Source organism: Theobroma cacao, chromosome 10 (genome assembly GCF_053813885.1).
Source record: "Theobroma cacao isolate CCN51 chromosome 10, ASM5381388v1, whole genome shotgun sequence".
NCBI classification, from domain to species: Eukaryota; Viridiplantae; Streptophyta; class Magnoliopsida; order Malvales; family Malvaceae; genus Theobroma; species Theobroma cacao.
In genome coordinates this window covers 4,808,754-4,827,207 of record NC_142648.1, presented here as the reverse complement: position 1 = coordinate 4,827,207, position 18,454 = coordinate 4,808,754, and the positions used below count along the sequence as shown (strand labels likewise).

The 18,454-nt window shown below is 33.4% G+C and overlaps 3 protein-coding genes and 1 pseudogene across 5 annotated transcripts; 1 reads left to right on the top strand and 3 right to left on the bottom strand.

Moving 5' to 3' along the window:
- Window positions 1–38: 38 nt before the first annotated feature.
- PUB14 (plant U-box 14) lies at window positions 39–4,183 on the bottom strand. The gene is made up of 4 exons (XM_007009896.3): window positions 3,751–4,183; window positions 2,304–2,420; window positions 1,559–1,972; window positions 39–1,451 (listed from the first exon to the last, which is right to left on the bottom strand). Exons 1-4 carry the CDS (start codon window positions 4,039–4,041, stop codon window positions 360–362), a joined length of 1,914 nt encoding a protein of 637 aa, XP_007009958.3. The 5' UTR covers window positions 4,042–4,183; the 3' UTR covers window positions 39–359.
- Window positions 4,184–9,459: 5,276 nt separating this feature from the next.
- LOC18586477 (Tetratricopeptide repeat (TPR)-like superfamily protein) lies at window positions 9,460–11,705 on the top strand. The gene is made up of 2 exons (XM_018128691.2): window positions 9,460–9,799; window positions 10,268–11,705. The coding sequence occupies exons 1-2, from the start codon at window positions 9,491–9,493 to the stop codon at window positions 11,516–11,518; spliced, it is 1,560 nt and encodes a 519-aa protein (XP_017984180.2). The 5' UTR covers window positions 9,460–9,490; the 3' UTR covers window positions 11,519–11,705.
- A 1,836-nt stretch (window positions 11,706–13,541) lies between these two features.
- LOC18586475 (SKP1-like protein 11 pseudogene) lies at window positions 13,542–14,573 on the bottom strand (annotated as a pseudogene).
- A 399-nt stretch (window positions 14,574–14,972) lies between these two features.
- Window positions 14,973–18,001, bottom strand: LOC18586474 (3'-5'-exoribonuclease family protein). Of its 3 annotated transcripts, none has more exons than XM_088810613.1 (8): window positions 17,794–18,001; window positions 17,542–17,656; window positions 17,351–17,407; window positions 17,158–17,250; window positions 16,447–16,525; window positions 16,178–16,302; window positions 15,486–15,629; window positions 14,973–15,394 (listed from the first exon to the last, which is right to left on the bottom strand). In XM_088810613.1, the coding sequence occupies exons 2-8, from the start codon at window positions 17,653–17,655 to the stop codon at window positions 15,155–15,157; spliced, it is 852 nt and encodes a 283-aa protein (XP_088666739.1). In that variant the 5' UTR covers window position 17,656; window positions 17,794–18,001; the 3' UTR covers window positions 14,973–15,154. The 3 variants fall into 3 exon arrangements, with proteins under 3 accessions (XP_088666739.1, XP_007009948.3, XP_007009949.3); XM_007009886.3 differs by having other exon boundaries at window positions 17,496–17,656; window positions 17,794–18,000; XM_007009887.3 differs by having other exon boundaries at window positions 17,496–17,622; window positions 17,794–18,000.
- Between the last annotated feature and the right edge of the window lie 453 nt (window positions 18,002–18,454).

Here is an 18,454-nt window from a genome sequence, read left to right as displayed (position 1 = left end):
AATGTCAAGGAATATAAATATTTCGAATAAGAGTAGTATAAATAGGAAGGTGGCTAACTGCCACTTTATACCAATCAAAATTTACATTATATGAAAATCTCTAAACTTAATCAAACTCCATAAACTATAATTAACAGCTGGTATTGAGCAACAATATAGGGAAGGTCGAATTTTCTTAAAATACCTTGTACTACATATGGTAATTCTCTGGAAATAGTTATGAGCTGCAGCAGAGCAAGTCCCTTGAATGCCAAGGCCAAATGAGAAATAGATGCTCACAGCTCTTTAATATCTCATCTTATACACTTCCCTCGTATGTAGAAAGGCTGTTTGAAATACCAAACTATGTAGCATGAATTTCACAAAGAACTCAACGAGACGGGATTTTCATTCACTTCGAGCCGTTGGAGGAGTTCCAGGATAGTTCCAGCTTTTCTCTTTGCTCTGTCAGTGCCACTCTCAGACAGGTCCTTAAGTGCCTCCTCTGCACCAGAATCCTTGGCTATTTTTAATTGCTCCGAATCACCCGTACAAAGTGACCACAGTATGGCAGCAGAATTCTCCCGATTTCGTGGAGAACCAGTCCGTATAACCTCCATTAAAACAGGAATTGGCCCAGCCTGACCAATTGCCACCTTCCCTTCTTGATGGCTTGCAAGAATGGCTAGAATAGCCAACGCTTCATCCACCATCCCACCTCCAGCATCCTTCAGCAGTCTCATCAATGGTGGCACAATACCAGCCCTAACAGCCCTTGCCTTGTTTCCCTGATAGATTGAAAGATTGAAAATAGCAGTAGCAGCATCCTTCTTTCCTCTCGGAGACCCTTCACAAAGCAGCTTTATAAGGGCAGGAATAGCCCCGGCTGCACCAATTGCTACCTTGTTTTCATCTACAACAGATAAACTGAAGAGGGTTGCAGCAGCATTTTCTCTAGCCTCCATGCTGCCATTTTTCAACACATCTACTATATCAGGTATAGCTCCTGCATTTACGATGGTTCCCTTGTTACTGTCATTGATGGAAAGGTTGAGAAGAGCTGTTACAGCATGCTCCTGAGTTCTAGAATCTGTGGAGGATAATAACTCTACAAGAAGTGGTATGGCTCCTGCCTCCGCAATACACACTCTATTATCTGCATTTCTTTTTGCCAATAACCGGAGTTCACCAGCAGCTGCTCTTTGTTGTTCTGAATTTCCATTTGCCAGTTTTTCCAATAGAGCAATGATGGCTGCACGATCACAGTCCGAGACACTGCTTCCTGGTTTTCTGCTACTACAAGTCCCTTGTTTTTTAGGCAGCTCGACACCATTGCTCTCGCACCACAAAGCTATGAGACTTTTTAAAACGTAGTTTGGTGTAAGGGCTGTGTGCAATAGTGTCTGCTGTGTTTTGGGACAGGTCTTGTGCCCTGCATCCAACCATTTCTGAATACAAGATCTTTCATATGTCTGCAAAAGAAACCAAAACAATTAAGAATATTGAAACCGACAAGAATAAAATATCTGAGTGTTAGTGTTCAAAAAAAAAAAGTTAGTGATGCATTGTGCCAGTCAACCTGTCCAGTGGAGACAATTACAGGGTCTTTCATCAATTCAAGAGATATTGGGCACCGGAAATCATCTGGGATAACAGGTGATCTATGTTTCATCATGCCCTTTTCACTCTCAGAAGTGTCAGCTTCAGGATTTTCAATCAGTACGTAATCCTTCAGCTTCTTGAGCAGTGATGAAACCTTCTCAAAGCACTCCCCTGGATCTCCACCACTTGCAATAACCAGTTCATGGAGAGCAAGTGACTCTTTTGTTAGATCATTGATTGTCCTTAGCTGCAGCTTATCTGAAAGTCTTTTCAGTATTGCAGGGTCGGGATCTTTTTCTTTCTGTGCTATAGCTAAATCCTGGTCTAGTTGTAAATCAGGCGAGTCTGGTCTTCTGCTTGCTCTTCTGAATTGTGTATGAACAAGTTCAATCTGACAAGAAATAGAACAAGTCAAAAAGTCATCAAAACTTGGAAAACGATTGATCTATTTATTACAGCCATCAAAATTTTTGTCAGTATTTGCATTTTGCTGAGTCTTTCTCTCTCTTGCATGAACAAGTTTAATCAGACAATTACCAAGAACAGGTCATACAAGTCGAAAGCACTTATGGATTTATTAATCAGTTGCTTGATTCTAGCATTTTTTTTTTTTATTGTTAAACTATAGTTTGCTTATTGTAAATCTGCATAGAATAATTCAAACAAAAATAAAGACTAAAGATAACTGTTTTATTTTTGGCACAATTGCCGAGAAAAAGTACCTGCTCCCGGACTTCCTCTGATATATCAAGTTTATCATAAGGAATCTCATTCAATGCTGCTTCAATGGTTTCTGTCATTAGCTGGAACTTATCTGTTATCTGGTCCTTTTGCAGAGCCTGTGACAAGTAATGCACACAACTGATCTCAATGACTAACTACTTCATGAATACAAAGGTATTTATGAAAGATAGCATGGCTAATTAGCAGCAAAAATGAGTGTTTAAGTATGAAAAGGATCGAGCTTAGTTCTAAGGATCTTCAAGAAAAACAAAAGATAAGCACATGACAAGCTAAAACTCTGAAAAATTAGCTCTACTTTGTTTGTGCCTTAATAAGTTAGCGTTTCAAGTAAAATATGCTCTGAGAAAGTTGGAAAAGAGGAGGATTTTACTTTTATTCGGATCCAGAGTTATAAAAGAGTAACAGACTACTCTCAACACAACTCCAAACAAAGAAATACTCAGTAGATTTAAACTAACAATTTAATGCACTTCCATTCATAACCTCAACATAGATTGCCAAAATTTATCACGATAAAATTCCTATAAATATCTATACCCAGGACCTGATTCACTAGTAATCAGAACCTAGATAAAGCATCAATGCCAAAACACAAGCTTTGAAGAACTACTTATTGAGTATAACAAATTTTGCCACATGATAACCGAAGGAATAATAATATCCAATCTGCAGACCTTATTAAACAAAAAAAAAAAGGAAGCAAATTTTACAAAGAATGCTAGAAATAAGAAAAGTTATGATAAATACATGATAACATGATCAAAACTTACTGGTTGAAAGAAAATTAATATAGCAGATTACAATTAGGCAGTAAGCTCTCAAATAATACCAATATAACTTTATGATGACAAAACTATATTCTGAAAATGATCTCCTAAATCTTAATTGGCTGATTGAAAGAACTCATGTAAGTTAGATAGTTCTAAGAAAAATATGTACGATAACAACATAAAACATAGGTCTACAAGTATTTTCCTTTGTTGCCTTACCCCTTCAATTTCTAAGAAACCATAGTAATGACAGCATTTGATACACAAATTACATTAGTATAGTTTAGCATGAGAAAACCCCAGAAAAACAACGATTGCTTAAAATAGAAAATAGAATACTTAAAGAATTCCAAGAAAATTATAAAAAAGAAATGAAAATATATAAACCAATCATTTTACATCGTAGGAAAACTAAAACCCTTCATCAATACAATCCAAACACAATCGTTTTACATAATTTAGAAACTCAATTTCTCATTTTTATTTTTCCACATAATACCAAAATTTCTCAGCAGCCAAACAGAATTTTTTTTTTTCAAACCAACACCACATGGCACCCAAAAAAAATCCAAGCTTTTCCCTTTCATTTCCATTCATTTCCTCAGCAACCAAACAGAGAATTAACACCAAAAAAAAAGAAAAAAAAAACCATTACCTGATACAACTTGCTTCCTTCATTAACCGATTGAAGAAGCTCTTTAGCAGAACCCAAAGCAACCTTCAAGAGCTCAAACCCTTTAATCTCTTCAATTTTTATCATTGTCTCTTCATTTCCGTCTCTCAATTCTTCAAACAAAGGACTCAACAGCTTGATTCTACGTACTAAATTCCCATGCGTTTTTTTACACGAGTTTTTACAATCTGGTAACCCAGTTATCTCCTTCACTAACTCAGCTAGTTGACTCAGTAACTCACCCTTGGAATCACCCGTTGGTCCCATGATCATTCAAAAATACTAAAAATGAAAAAAAAATCCAAAATTGAAGCTAAAGTTTAGATCTTTTAAGGAAAATAAGAGGTACCCTGAATAGGGAATTAAGTGAAATGAATGTGTATTTTTGGAATTTAAGAAAGGGAGGCCATGGAAGCTGAGACTTTTAAGCTGGCTCCGTTCTGTTCGAACAGAGAGAGAGAGAGAGAGAGAGAGAGAAATAGAGAAATTTTGATAGAATTTAACAAGGACGACGGAATTAAAGAAAGTTATTTAAGGATTGATTTCAATTAATTAATTATGAGAATAAATAATTGATTTATTAAGGAAATGATTACTTGGTCTTACTGTTTATGTCGAGGTTGGGAAAAAGGAAAGAAGATGACATCATTTTTGACAAAATTATTGATAAATTACAAGCACAAATGTAATTTTCCCACTCTTCTACTGTTGTAAACAAAATTCAAAAAAAAAATTAAGAATTGAAAATTCATTTTTCATCACAATTAATATAATAAGAGCTAAACCAATACTATATATCTATTTTTAAAATTAATTATGAAAATTAATTGAATTAAATTGTCAATAGCTTCTCATATAGTAAAAATAATAAATATATAAATAAAATAAAAACAATTATAAGCTCTTAATATGGTATATACCTTAGGTCGCTTAAGGAGAGAAAACTTACTGGTAATTATATGTTAATAAAGGGCAAAACAATAATTTGAAGCAAAATAAGGGTATCTTCCATCCTTATATGCGTTGGCTTAGCGCCTTTGCCATGTCATCACAACCACAAATAAATTTGTCGACTTCCCGCGAATTCACAATCGACGGTCAAGATTTATCATGGAGCCGTTATAAGCCTCGGCTCCCATCGGCTCCACCATTAGTCAAAGTTCAATCTTGTCGGCTAAGTTAGATAGACTTCTTTATTTTCTTTTTCTTTCAAATTTTTTCTATTTAAAATAAATTAATAACACAATTCAAATCTAAAATTATATTATTTAATTTCGAAGCGAACTCACTAATTAAATTGTTAGTTTATTTATTTTTAATTATAAATTTATAATACAATAGTTTGAAAACAACCCACATTAATGTCAAAGTCAGAAATGTATAGTTCATAACCAACAATAACTTCTTTAATCTGTCACCACAAATATTATTCGTTTCCTTTAACCCACGTCATCGTCCGAGTGGCTAGCCAGCCGTGTGAGGCTACCAACCCAATTGCTGACACGTAATAGCAGGGCTTTGTCAATGACGCGTAAAATCCAGCCGGGTGGCAGAGAGAGAATTATGCCGGAGCCAACACCACGCCACGGTCATGCCTGACATGGAAAACAGGCCAATCAGAAGCCGTAAAGTGACGGCAAATAATATGGACCCAAATTTCCGCCTGGGTTTGACAATGTATAAATATCGGTAAAGAATTCACGTCACAGAATATTTAATTGGACCCCACTAATCCTTTCAATCTGGACCGTTGACAACCTCCTTTTTTAAGTATTTGCATAATTTTTTAATTTTTTGTTATTATTATCTAAAGAGGCTTATTATATATCAGTTGATTTCGTATCAATACCAGAGGAGAGGAGTCTTCTTTTATGAATATAAATATTTTTAAATTAAAAATATAAATTTATGATAAATGATATTAAAGTCAATTCGAGTATGTATTGATGTGAGACTTTTACGAGAAATATTAAAACCACTTAAATTAAGATAAATTTTTTTTCAAAATGATAAATGTTTTTATAAAAGGGATATTTGTACAATTGAGTCCATTAAAATGAATCTTAAATTTATAAATAAATATTTTTTTCACTTAATAGATATATTTATTTAGATTAAAAATATATGTTCGTGACACTATAATTGAATGGCACATATCATTTAATTAAAGAAATGTTAATTATTTTATGTAATTTGTACTATGATTAAAAAATCCGATTACTGCACAGAATTTCAATTACCTTTCTAGAAATCCACTTTGACTTTAGGAAACCTGAAGATTTGGCTTTTTCTGCTGGTTGGAGAAATTAGATGTGACTTGGCTCCCACTTTCTAGTCTTTAGTTAACTTTTTAGTTAAAAAGCCTAAACAAGAAAAAAGGGCTTGCAACTTTCTTTCCTTTCTCACATAAATTACAGAAGTCAGCACTATTTAGGTAGGCGAAAGGATGTAAACAATGACGGATTTTTAATTTTGCATGAGATGAGAGACAATTAAAAGATAATCATAGTCATCCATCTCATTATTATCTTAATTCGGCCATTTAATACAAACTGAATATTTAAAGACTTGACTCGTTAAGTCTTGATTTATGCAATCAAGTATATTTTTTTTCAATTATCTCACAAGTTTTAAATGTTATTGTTAAGCTTGAAATCTACTTCTGAATTTTAGGTTATACAATAAAAATAATTTTTTTTCTGTTCATTTCATAAACTCTTAACCACTATAAATTCTATCCCTTATTTTTAAGATTTGCATCCAAAATATCCATATAAAATTAAGGTTTTAATAATATGTCCTCAAAGTGCAATTATTAAGGTATTTATGCCAATATTTTTATATTAAATATAATAATTGATGTGTAATTTGATTTTGTTTTTATACATTTACTGTAAACATTAATTACTCTTGGCAATGCGTTTAACATATATATACCCATAAATAAACTTTACTTTCTCAGTAGTTTTCAACAAAAATAATATCTTAAAACGACAATAACTAGTCATTGAGAATTAACTAACAAAGGATTGGTAGTCGTAGCATTAGGAGCCTTAATGAGCCATGTCCGATAATTTCTCGAGAAATTTAGGCATTGAAACTTCATTTCTTTGATCAATTTCCTAGGAATTTTGAGATTTGATTTCTCAAAATTCTTGAGATTTCGATTTGAAGATCTTGCTTTGTTGGAATTCTAGAAACTTAATTATTCAGATTTTTTCTTTGAACTTATTGGACCTTTGACTTTAAAGAGTACAGTATTGATAATACTAAAGGAAAGAAATTTATAAGAATTTAATTTTTTTACTTTATTTTAAATTTAATTAGATATAAATAATATGAATCATATGTGTATTTTGATTGATAATCTATAAGTTTTTGAAATTTAATTAGTCAAAATTTAATTTAATTTTTAAATTATTTTAATTTAATTAGAAATATATATATATATATATATATATAATAATTCATAGGTGAATTTTGATGGACTACCCTAGGAATTTTTAAATTTTGATTGACTAAACGGATATTTATCTTAAATTAGTCAAAAATTAATTATTTAGCAATTAATTTAATAACTTAAATGATGTCATGAATTCCATATAGCAATTCATGATTCATTGATTAAGAATTTTCCATTAATTAATTAATTTTTTTTGAAAGATACGTTACATCTATCTCATAAATAAATAAAATTTTCTTTTACTATTGATAACCATAAAAGATTAGCGTTGGAAATGAATGACACGTAACGGTAACGAGTGATGTGATTATTGATGATGGCGATCGTGAAGGGTCTATGTTTTATTATATTAATGGTATTTTTAAGAAGGGAAATGTTAAAAGGGATTGAGTCTGACCATTAAAAACAACAAAATAAAAATTAAAAAAAATGTTAAAAAGGGATGTAAGAAATTACACATATGACTAGTTCAACAAGCATTAGAACTTGAATATCTATTTGGAGATTATATGTTAGAAGGTAAACACTAGATGGAACACATTCAGCTGTTCAATTTGATCTAATTGGATTTGATAAGTGCAAATGATGGTGATTGAAGTGTAGTGTAGGATTGAGTTCAGTGCAAAGCAGGGCTAGGTGCCTTTTAAATTTTTAAGCATATCCAAACTCTTAAAAACCAAATAAAATCACCCAAAGACAGGGATATGCAGTGACATGTAAAGGGAGATGGTTAATTTCCCTTATCATATAAATCTACTCTATTCTTTCCATTGGAACTTTGATCATCTTTAGGAAGTCAAATTATGCAATTTGTCTTAGTTTAGTCTTTATACAATAATTTGTTAAAGTTGAGTTTATATATTTTTTAAAATTGACAATGTGAATCAAATGAGTTAAAATTTTTTTAGGGTCTATACTGATGTAGAATTTGGTTATGTTGACGTGACATTTTTTATTGATGTGATATTAAATCTGAGAACATTACAATGATGATGTGATATTTCATGAATGATGTAATAATAGTATTAATAGGACATGATTAAACATTGATATAAATGAAGATATAAAATTATTAAATATGAGTTAATGGTTTTTTATAAGATCAAACAAGAAACAGATAAAAAATGTGAACAGATTTATAAAATTTAAGAAAGAGTGTTGTGAGATAGAGAGAACAATTGAATTGTTGTGCTCTATAATTTAAAATTGTGAAATAAATAAAAAAAATGTCACATGATCATTAACAAATCATTATCTCACATCAGTAAAAAAAAAACCCATGTCAGTATAAATAACAAAAAAACTTTAATATTATTAAGATTTGATTGACATTGTCAATTTTAAAATTATAGTTTAACCTTTTTAGAATTATGTTTGAAGTTCCTATTAATCATTCAATTATTCTCTTGAAAACAAATGACATAATATCTAAAATAGCCTCTAAACTATTTACGAAATTTGAAGTAAAATTTTGTTCTTTTATTGCATTTAATGAAATTTTTATACTCTTATTTTGAACCAAATAAATCTTTATAACTAACGGTTGATTTAATTAAAATACCATTTATTATTTTATATCATGTGACGTCAATGTTTTATATTAAGATGTCATAGTAGATGATGACGTATGTAACATGTTATGGCATGAAAATATAATCATGTGATATTTTTTAACCTTTACGTAAAAATCATATAAATATAAAATAATAAGTGATATTTTGATTAATAACAATGAATCAACCATTAGTTATAGAAACTTATTTAATTTAAAATAAAACTACAAAAATTTAATTGAATGTAATAGAAGAATGTATGCTTATGTGAATTTTTTTGAAGATTATGCCAAAACAAAGATATTGCTGATAATTTACATATCTAAACAACAATATGTACTTTTCTTTTTTTTAATAAAATAAGCTTCTAATTAAATTGCAAGATTATAACTAATCCACTGCAAATAAAATTTTACTAAGTCTAATAACCAATCAAACTCTAATTCTTCTGGTTAGTTATACATTCAATGAAAAAACAAAGTTTTCAGCAATTATCAATGAAATATAATTCAAAGCCAACTGATCTAAGCAACTGGTCGAAAACCCCGTCCAGTTCAACTCAAGAAGAATATGCCATTAGCAGAATCATCCAAGAAAAGCTGACAGAGCTATGGTCTTTCGGTCTTGCCAAATGGGCTTATCTTTGAGCCCAATACTTACCAAGCTACAAAATCCCACTCTTTAGCCAGAAACTCAGAGCCGAAGCATGCAAGCGCTGGCTCTGCTACGTCAACGTAGGCTCTTTCGAGCAATACATCAAACACTTGATACCACTGCTTCATCTCTCAAGTTTCTTTGTTCCCGAACAGCTGATAACCTTCAAGGACAAACTTCAGAGCCGAAAACAGATGAACCCAAGTGCTTATCTTTGAGAATTGAGAGACTTCCTAAAGGAGAAACAGTTGGGTCAGCATTTAAAAGCTGGATGGCTGATGGGTTTCCTGTTCATAGAGGGGACATTTTTCACGCTATTAATCGTTTGAGGAAGCTTAAATTGAATAAACGTGCTCTTGAGGTAAATTTCTCTCACAGTAATTAGTCTAAAATTTTGGGTTTTTATAGTTTCTGTTTAATTGCTAAGAAAAAAAAAATTGTTCCGAAACAGGGGTGGAGCTTAAACTCAACTATGTCAAATGTTAATAAGCTCAGTTGCATGGAAATATTTCTATCTTTTTTTCCCCTTTTAGAAGTACATAATGCTGAAGAACTTATTATTTAAAAGGTTGAGTTGTTATTTTGTCTACATTTGAGAACTACTATGCTAGAATCTTAAAGCAATATTATGGCAAAAAAATAGAAAAGGTGTTGCATTTCATTAGTTGAGCACTTGACGCATAACATGTATATTATAGAAATCTATTAGCTTTGGCACGAAGTGTGTAACCCCTTTGAAATTATGTGCATTGGTACTTAAAGTTCAAGGTATGACAAGTCTGCGTTACGGCAGGGGATCTAACACTGGGGATTTCATTGCTTCTGATAGGTGATGGAATGGGTGATTAGAGAGAGACCATACAGGCCGAAAGAATTAGACTACTCTTACTTGTTGGAGTTTACAACTAAACTCCATGGGATGTCGCAAGGTGAAAAACTATTTAGTTGTGTCCCTCAGGAGTTTCAGAATGAGTTGCTCTGCAATAATCTTGTGATTGCATGCTTGGATAAAGGCATGATAAGGCTTTCGCTGGAGTATATGAAGAAAATGAGGGAATTGAGGCACCCTATCTCACACTTGGTTTTCAACCGTCTGATAATCCTCCATTCATCTCCGGGCCGCAGGAAGACCATTCCGAAAATTCTAAATCAAATGAAGGCGGATAAGGTGGTGCGACATGTCTCCACCTACAATATTCTGATGAAAATAGAGGCAAATGAGCACAATATTGAAGGGTTGGTAAAGGTTTTCAATGATATGAAGCGAGTAGAAGTTGAGCCAAATGAGATATCTTACTGCATACTAGCTACTGCACATGCAGTGGCAAGGTTATACACTGCAGCTGAAGCTTATGTTGAGGCTGTGGTGAAGGCTATGACAGGGAATAACTGGTCGACATTAGATGTCCTAATAATATTGTATGGGTACTTAGGGAAGGGGAAGGAACTGGAGAGAACTTGGGGCACCATCCAAGAGTTTACCCATGTTAGGTCTAAAAGTTATATGCTGGCAATTGAAGCATATGGTAGGATAGAACAGCTAAGTCAAGCTGAAGAGCTTTGGTTACAAATGAAGTCAATAAAAGGGTTGAAATTAACTGAGCAGTTCAATTCTATGATATCTGTATATTGCAAACATGGGCTTATAAGCAAAGCAACTGGGGTTTTCAGAGAAATGAGGATGAACGGATGCAAACCAAATTCCATTACCTTTAGACACCTTGCTCTGGGGTGCTTAAAAGCAGGACTGGTGGAGGAAAGCTTGAAGACTCTAGACATGGGTATGAATTTCCCAACAAGCAACAAAGTCAGGTGTTCAACACCATGGTTGGAGACCACCTTTTGTATGATTGAGATTTTTGCTGAAAAGGGTGACGTGAAGAATGTTGAGAAGTTGTTTGAAGAGCTTAAAAGAGCCAACTATACTCGGTATACCTTTGTGTACAATACTTTGATCAAGGCTTATGTGAAGGCCAAAATCTATGATCCAAATCTTTTGAAAAGGATGATTCTTGGAGGGGCTAGGCCAGATGCTGAAACCTATAGCCTACTGAAGCTTGGTGAACAGCTTCAAAGATGACTGTAAGCCTGTAATCCGTATGATTCGTTGATTGTATTTATTCATTTCAAATGATTCTTCCAAGGAGAAAGAATGTTCTGTATATTATGTCAAATTATTAACTCTCAGGTTCAAGTACTCTCAATACTATAGTTGGATTCATTCAATTTTTAGTTATGATGAATTATATTTAGCTAATTAAATTAAATTTAATATTCAACCAATTTTTATTTTAGAAAACGAGTAATTTATATTAAAAAAAAAAGAAATACAATTATAAACTCTCTCAACAAAACTGTTCTGTTGTCCCTGTAACTACAACTGCCGATAATTCACAAGTCAAACTTGACATGAATCTATTACTTTGGATTTCTTCGTGGGTTGCGCAAAATTTGCACCCAATCCGAGCTCAGCAACATTCTTCTCCGGTGTAAAGGCAGTGAGCCTCTCATTTTGTGGCATAACAGCTGCATAAGGTGACATAAATCCAGGATACATACCGGCCGAGTATGGATTATAGGCAGAGTAGCGTAGAGGCGTCATATAGCTATCAACTCCAACATATTGGGAGGTTTGCCACTGTGGGTAATTTGGGACCATGGAGGCCTTCCTCTTCCTTTTCTGTCCCGTCGCACCCGAAATTACCTTCTTCTGTTGCCCTTCTTTTTCCGCAAGCAGGAACGCTTCCTTTCGGTGTTGGCTGCTTCACTTTTTCTGAGGTGTGTTGTGGGGGAACAATGATCTCTGTCTTCTGATCAGCTTTTGATGCAGTATCCTGAATCGAAAAGCTGGCTCCACCATTGTCAGAATTCCTGCTTCCAGATTGATTCAGATTTCGGTTGATCGTATCTCTAAGAGTCATACTAGGCAGAATATCAGCGGCCACTATTTTCCTTTGGAAAACACAACCAGACTTAGAAACAATGTGATCCCTTGAGCACTTTGTCACGAAAGCTACTGAAACGGCACTTTGTCAAAGCAGCATCTTTCATCACCTTCTTACACAACGGCCAGTAAAATCCAAGTGGTATCATATTATCACCAAAAGAACTGCTAGAACTGGAAGCAGAAGCCTTTGAACTTGCAGTTGTAGGTTTAACCCTTCTGAAATCATAATTGGGATCATCATTAGTAGGGCAATGTTCAATATAACGTCCAGCCACCTTACATCCATGGCACACGTAGCCATATGGTTGAATTCGGTCCATCATCAGTTTTGTCTTGCTTACAATTGGGTACCCGACCCGGTTAAACCGGATTAAGGTACCCAATAAACGGATTCGGATAGGAATTTTACAACCTGAATCGGGTTCGGGTATCACTTTTAGGGTACCCGTTATCCGAAAAAAAATAACCAAAGTTTATACCATCTTGACCAATAATTTTTTTTGTTAAATGTTGATAAAAATATTAAAAATACAGTTAGTTAAATTATTAATGTGATGTATATAAATAAAAAAATTATTAGATTACCTAGAAAGAAGATTTTAATAATTTTTTAATTTAATTGAATTTTTAAACGGATTAAGATAATTATAATGTTGTAAAAATATAATAGGATTAAAGTAGTGATTTTAAAATTATTCGAGTAATTAATAAGATTAAGATAATTGATTTTTTATAAGATAAGGGTTCGAGTATCTCAAAATTATAAAGTACCCGACTAATTGACATCTCTACTCAAACACTTTCAGTTTCTCATCATACATTGTTCATCGCCTTGTTCATTATTAGTTTCAAGCAGTTCACCTAGCTCCGATTGTTGTAGTAAAGTCACAAGCAAAAGACCCACAAAGATTCTCTATACTCATGCTTGGGGGCCTGCACAAGTCTCTTCTATAGATGGCTTCAAATATTATGTCTCCTTTGTGGACTATCATACAAGATATATTTGGTTCTTTCCTGTAAAACATAAATCTATATTGTTTCCTAAATTCAATATAATAATGTTTGCGAATTGACTTAATCTAGGATTTCAGACAGTTTAACTCAGAGATTTTAGGTTTGAATTTTGAAATAAGAAAAATGGGAATTCAATTAAAGTTATATAAATAAAAAATTATAAAAAAATGGAGAAAGATTAAGATCTTCGGATATAAAAGAAAAAGAAAAATAAAAATAAAAATCAAGGTAAGTAAAACTAGCTCGAATACAAACATTAAATCTTGATATCTATTCCAAGATTAAATCAATTAATCAATCCAAGAAATCTCCTTACGAATTTCTTCTTCTTCTTCGGGAGTAAAATCACTCTTGATTCCAAAAGTTTGACGAACTTCCTCAACACTCCTGCTTGCTTTAATCATATCCGCCACTTGTTTGATAACTCGGTCCAGCAAGCTGTCAATGTTGAGATAGTCCGCAGCTAAGAGAAGCTCATAAAGGCTGTCTTTATCGATGTCCACAAATTTCGACTCCCAATTCTTGAGTTCGTCGTTGTCTGATCCAGCGTTGTTTTCTTCCGACTCCCAATTCCTGAGTTCGTCGTTGTCTGATCCAGCGTTGTTTTCTTCCGACTCCCAATTCGTGACTTCTTCTTTGTCTGATCCGTCATTGTTTTCTTCCGACTCCCAATTCTTGATTTCTTCTTCGTCTGATCCGTTGTTTTCTTCCTCACATATTTCTGACTCCCAATTCCTGATTTCTTCTTCGTCTGATCCATTGTTGTTTTCTTCCTCACATATTTCTGACTCCCAATTCCTGATTTCTTCTTCGTCTGATCCATTGTTGTTTTCTTCCTCACATATTTCTGACTCCCAATTCTTGACTTCTTCTTCGTTTGATTCGTTGTCGTTTTCTTCGACATAATCAACATGTTTTTGACACCATTCTATTACATTCCTTAAGGTCTTGCTATGCACCATGAGCAACGGAATCACACCAATGTCGCAGCCAGCTTCGACCATGTTCTTGATGAGCTCCGATTGTATGGCCACCGATTCTTCGACCTCGAAGATTTGGTTGTCCTTGCTCTTCAGCTTTAATACCTTACCAGAATTATTGGATGATGACATGGTGTTCTTGATAGGTTGAAGGAAAAGAAAAACAGGGAAAAACTCTCCCCAGGGCAGATAATTGTTTTGTGGATGTAGAATTACACTAACTTGTTGGAGAGTTTAGGAATATTTATATATATAACTTATATAAGGTTTTTACCCTAAGGCCTAATCCTTCTAGGAGTTGGTTTATTTTGTTATAGATAGCGGCTGGAATTAGTTCTTTTTGCCAAAGGTTTATTAATCCTCATCTTACTGAACCAGTTGAATGTGATTGAATTTATCAATACCACTAGGGATGTAAACGAATAAAATCCTATTTTTTTAAATATCTTACCCTGAATCCGTTTAATTAAGAAGATACCTGAATCCTATTAAAATTCGAATAAATTAAAAAGATACCCGAGTCTTATTAAAACTCGAATAAGATACATAAATAATGCTTTTCAGCAAACCAAAAACCATGTTAGATAAAAGGATGAAAAAGAAAAATCAGAAAATCATCTCATTAACCTATACTGCAGACTGACAATTATGGTTGTTACATGGAAAAAAAATTATACAACAGATTCCAAATCCTATTTCTCCCAACCCAGAAAAGGATTAAGTTCAATAGTAACCCACAAATTTTTTAAGGGTACCAAAGCTTCTGAAAACAAAGTCATGATTCCTCTTCATTAGCTTCAGCGGCAGCAATCTCAGAATCCAATTTGTTTATTAGTTGCTCGCTTACATGTTTTGCTACAGATATCATGTCAAGAATAATGCTTGGATCGAGGCCAGCACCACCTCGTTTGGTAAGGCCACAAATGTGCCCTTTCCGGTTAATTGAAATTGAGATAGCTGAGCTTATTTGGGATTCCTCTTCTGAAGTAGCATCGACAATATAGTGCCTCCCCACCTAAAAAGCAGAAGGCAAGAAAATAAAGATGAAATAGCAAAACTTTAAAAAAATATTGAGAAATTTTAAAAGAACAGCAAAGCTGCTTTACCTTCGTCAGTGTAACAATGACAGGGATGCCAGACGTGTCAAACTGTAAAAACTCCTCGTCGCTTATGTTGACTTCAGGTTGCTCATCACCTGATGTCTCGGATGCAACATTGACCTTTGGAATGCCAGTATTGCTTAAAGCAGCCTTTGCAAACAACATAGTCGACTAGTTAATTTTGATTTTTCAGAACCAGTAAAATCACCATGTGTATCAAAGTAAACTAACAAAAAGGCATTTAAAGTGAAGTGCAAAAGGAGGTTGACAGAAAAGAATTTAGATTAGAATTGTGGGAAAGGCTATTTTACTTCAACCCTTCACTTCAATATGAAGCACTTATGTGAACATGACAAAACTCAAGCATATACCACATGGAAACTTTGACAACTGTTAAATTGATGCAAAAATAGACACCTAACTGTGCCTAATACCATTAAATATAGGATATAGGCAATCAAATAGGTACAAAAATTCTAGAGACTAAGGGTATTAGTAGAAGTTGATTATCAGACAGATCTTCACTCAATTTGACAACATAAGTTGAGAAGACAGACTGGAGCACAAATGATTCAGAATGCATTTCATCAAATAACAGGTATAATTGCTTTTCTGTACTTGCTGTTCATTTGAAATTTAAAACCCAACCAAACCCGAACCAAGAGAAAGAAGAATAAACTGTCAGAAAACTAAAATACCTTAATGGCAGCACCAAGGGCATCTAGCAAATTCCCGTCTGAACTAATAACAAGCCCATCAATATAGAGATCCCAGCAAACTTTTCCTTCCACAATCACCAGAGATGAGGGATCGATTCCAGATCCTGGCAGAAATGGTTTAAGAGATTATGTTAATAAACTCAAGAAAAGCAACAAAAGCTAAAATAACAATGAATTACAGTGACTGAGCAGAAAAAAGAAACAAAACAATGAATTACAGGAGAGTGACCATCTATGAGAATGTCAACCTGATCCACTTTTACCACCTAAGAGGCAACGCTGCAGAGCAACTGAGAGTTCTGTTGACAACTCCTCACCCCCTCTACCCTGTGCAAATAGAATACAAGAACTTAACTCATAAAACGAAGCAATAATGGATTAAGAATAACATGGCGAAAGACAAACGACAGACAAACCTTGATTAGTCATAATTACAGAGTACTATGTATAAAAGCAAAAGGAAGAAAGTAAAGACTAGAACAAAATTAGTCCCTGCTAAAATAACAAATGCCCATTTACTATGACCAAGAGGAAAGAAAACTCACACACCCAAACATCACAAGTGAGATTCACAAGTCAAACCATCCAAGAAAAAGATAATGGCATGCAAGTAAAATCCACAAACACTCTAAAGAGGGCCTAAAACTTTCCATTTACAACTCTTCATAAAAGATCATGTTCTCCAAGGAAGATTTTTGATAAATACATTCATGGATGTATAGTAATTATGAATGCATTTACACCAACAAAGTAAGTGTATGATGAAACTTGAAAAACTATTTGCTCTGCCAACTCACCCCATATCATTTTCTATGTAAACAGAATTACAATTTTATCTTAACCAACATTAACAAAGAAATAAAATAAAAAACCAAGTAGATGTTGGAATATGAAAATATTCATTTGACTTCAACCAATTCAATCAACAAAGGAAAGATTCAGCTGTAAAGCAAAACCACCTCAAACATTGGTGCTGCAGTTGGACTACAATCAACATATATAGCAATCTTTCCTTTGTCAGGTTGCAATGCACTTGGTTTTCCAAGCTCTGCCTGCAAAAACATAAATTAGCAAAACAATATTATGGTGCACCTAAGACAAGAAGGAACATGAAAAAACTACAAATTTTGGTGTCTAGTGAACAAAAAATACCTTAACACTGGCAATAACATCAGTTGCACCAAGCCTAATTCTTGCCGAACCATGCGCCTGTCATAATCCTTTTCAATGAAAATTCATCTCAAAGAAAGCTAAATAGATATAGTGTTTGTTGCAGTTGAGAGAATTTAGTCCATGCCTGAGGAATAACTCCAGTTTCAACATATATGGGTCGGTAAGTTAACCTTTTTCGACCATCCGAACGAAGGTCTTGAGCAATTCCACCTTGTATGAAATGTTTTTCTCCAACAGAAAGCCCCACCATTCTTGTAAATCCAGAAAAACAGAGACGTAATCATTCTGATCAATGTGAAATGGGCAAATTGATGTATTTCAAGAATACCCAATGTTTTATTAAGCTTGTGGAATAAGTAGATTGAGGAATTCAAAGCTAAGAAAATGAAAATGGAGCATGAATGAACTAAGAAAAAAAATACCTTGAATAAACTGAGTTTCTCCTTTCACGTCCGCTGCAGAGATTTCGATAGAAATTGAGTTTAAAAAAAAAAGAAAAAGAAAAAATGGGTAGGGTTTTGGGTGGGAGAAGGAACTAGTGAGCCAAGTCAGTAATAATTAGGGTTTTAGGGGTTTAGAGGGAGTTGGCGAATAGGGGAAACAGCTTTACGTGGTTTCAACAAGTCCCAACCTTTAGAACATTCGTTACCAAAAAAGTGAAGGGTGCTTTTTTTTTTCCACCTTATTTTTACTAACTTTTAATAATTATTTAAAAAAAGTTTTAAATCAAAATATTCAGAATTAAATATAAATAAATGGATTTAATACTACCAATTCAACCATAATGATCCTAGGTATGACTTGCGAGTAAAAGTTTCACCTTTGTTTATAAACATTAATTTTTAAAATTATTTTTTTCTTTCATAATCATAATAGCAACTAATAGAAAATGGCGAAGACTCAGTTAAATTAAATTAAGAAAGAAATGGTGAAGTGCTACATTAAAATGTTTCTTTGTGTTCTTAACTTATTAATAATATACCCCGTCTAATTTCATATTCAAATAAACCAAACATATATTTTTATTTTAATCATAAATATTCATTATCATTAATCAAAAATTGTATTATGTTACGTGACCTC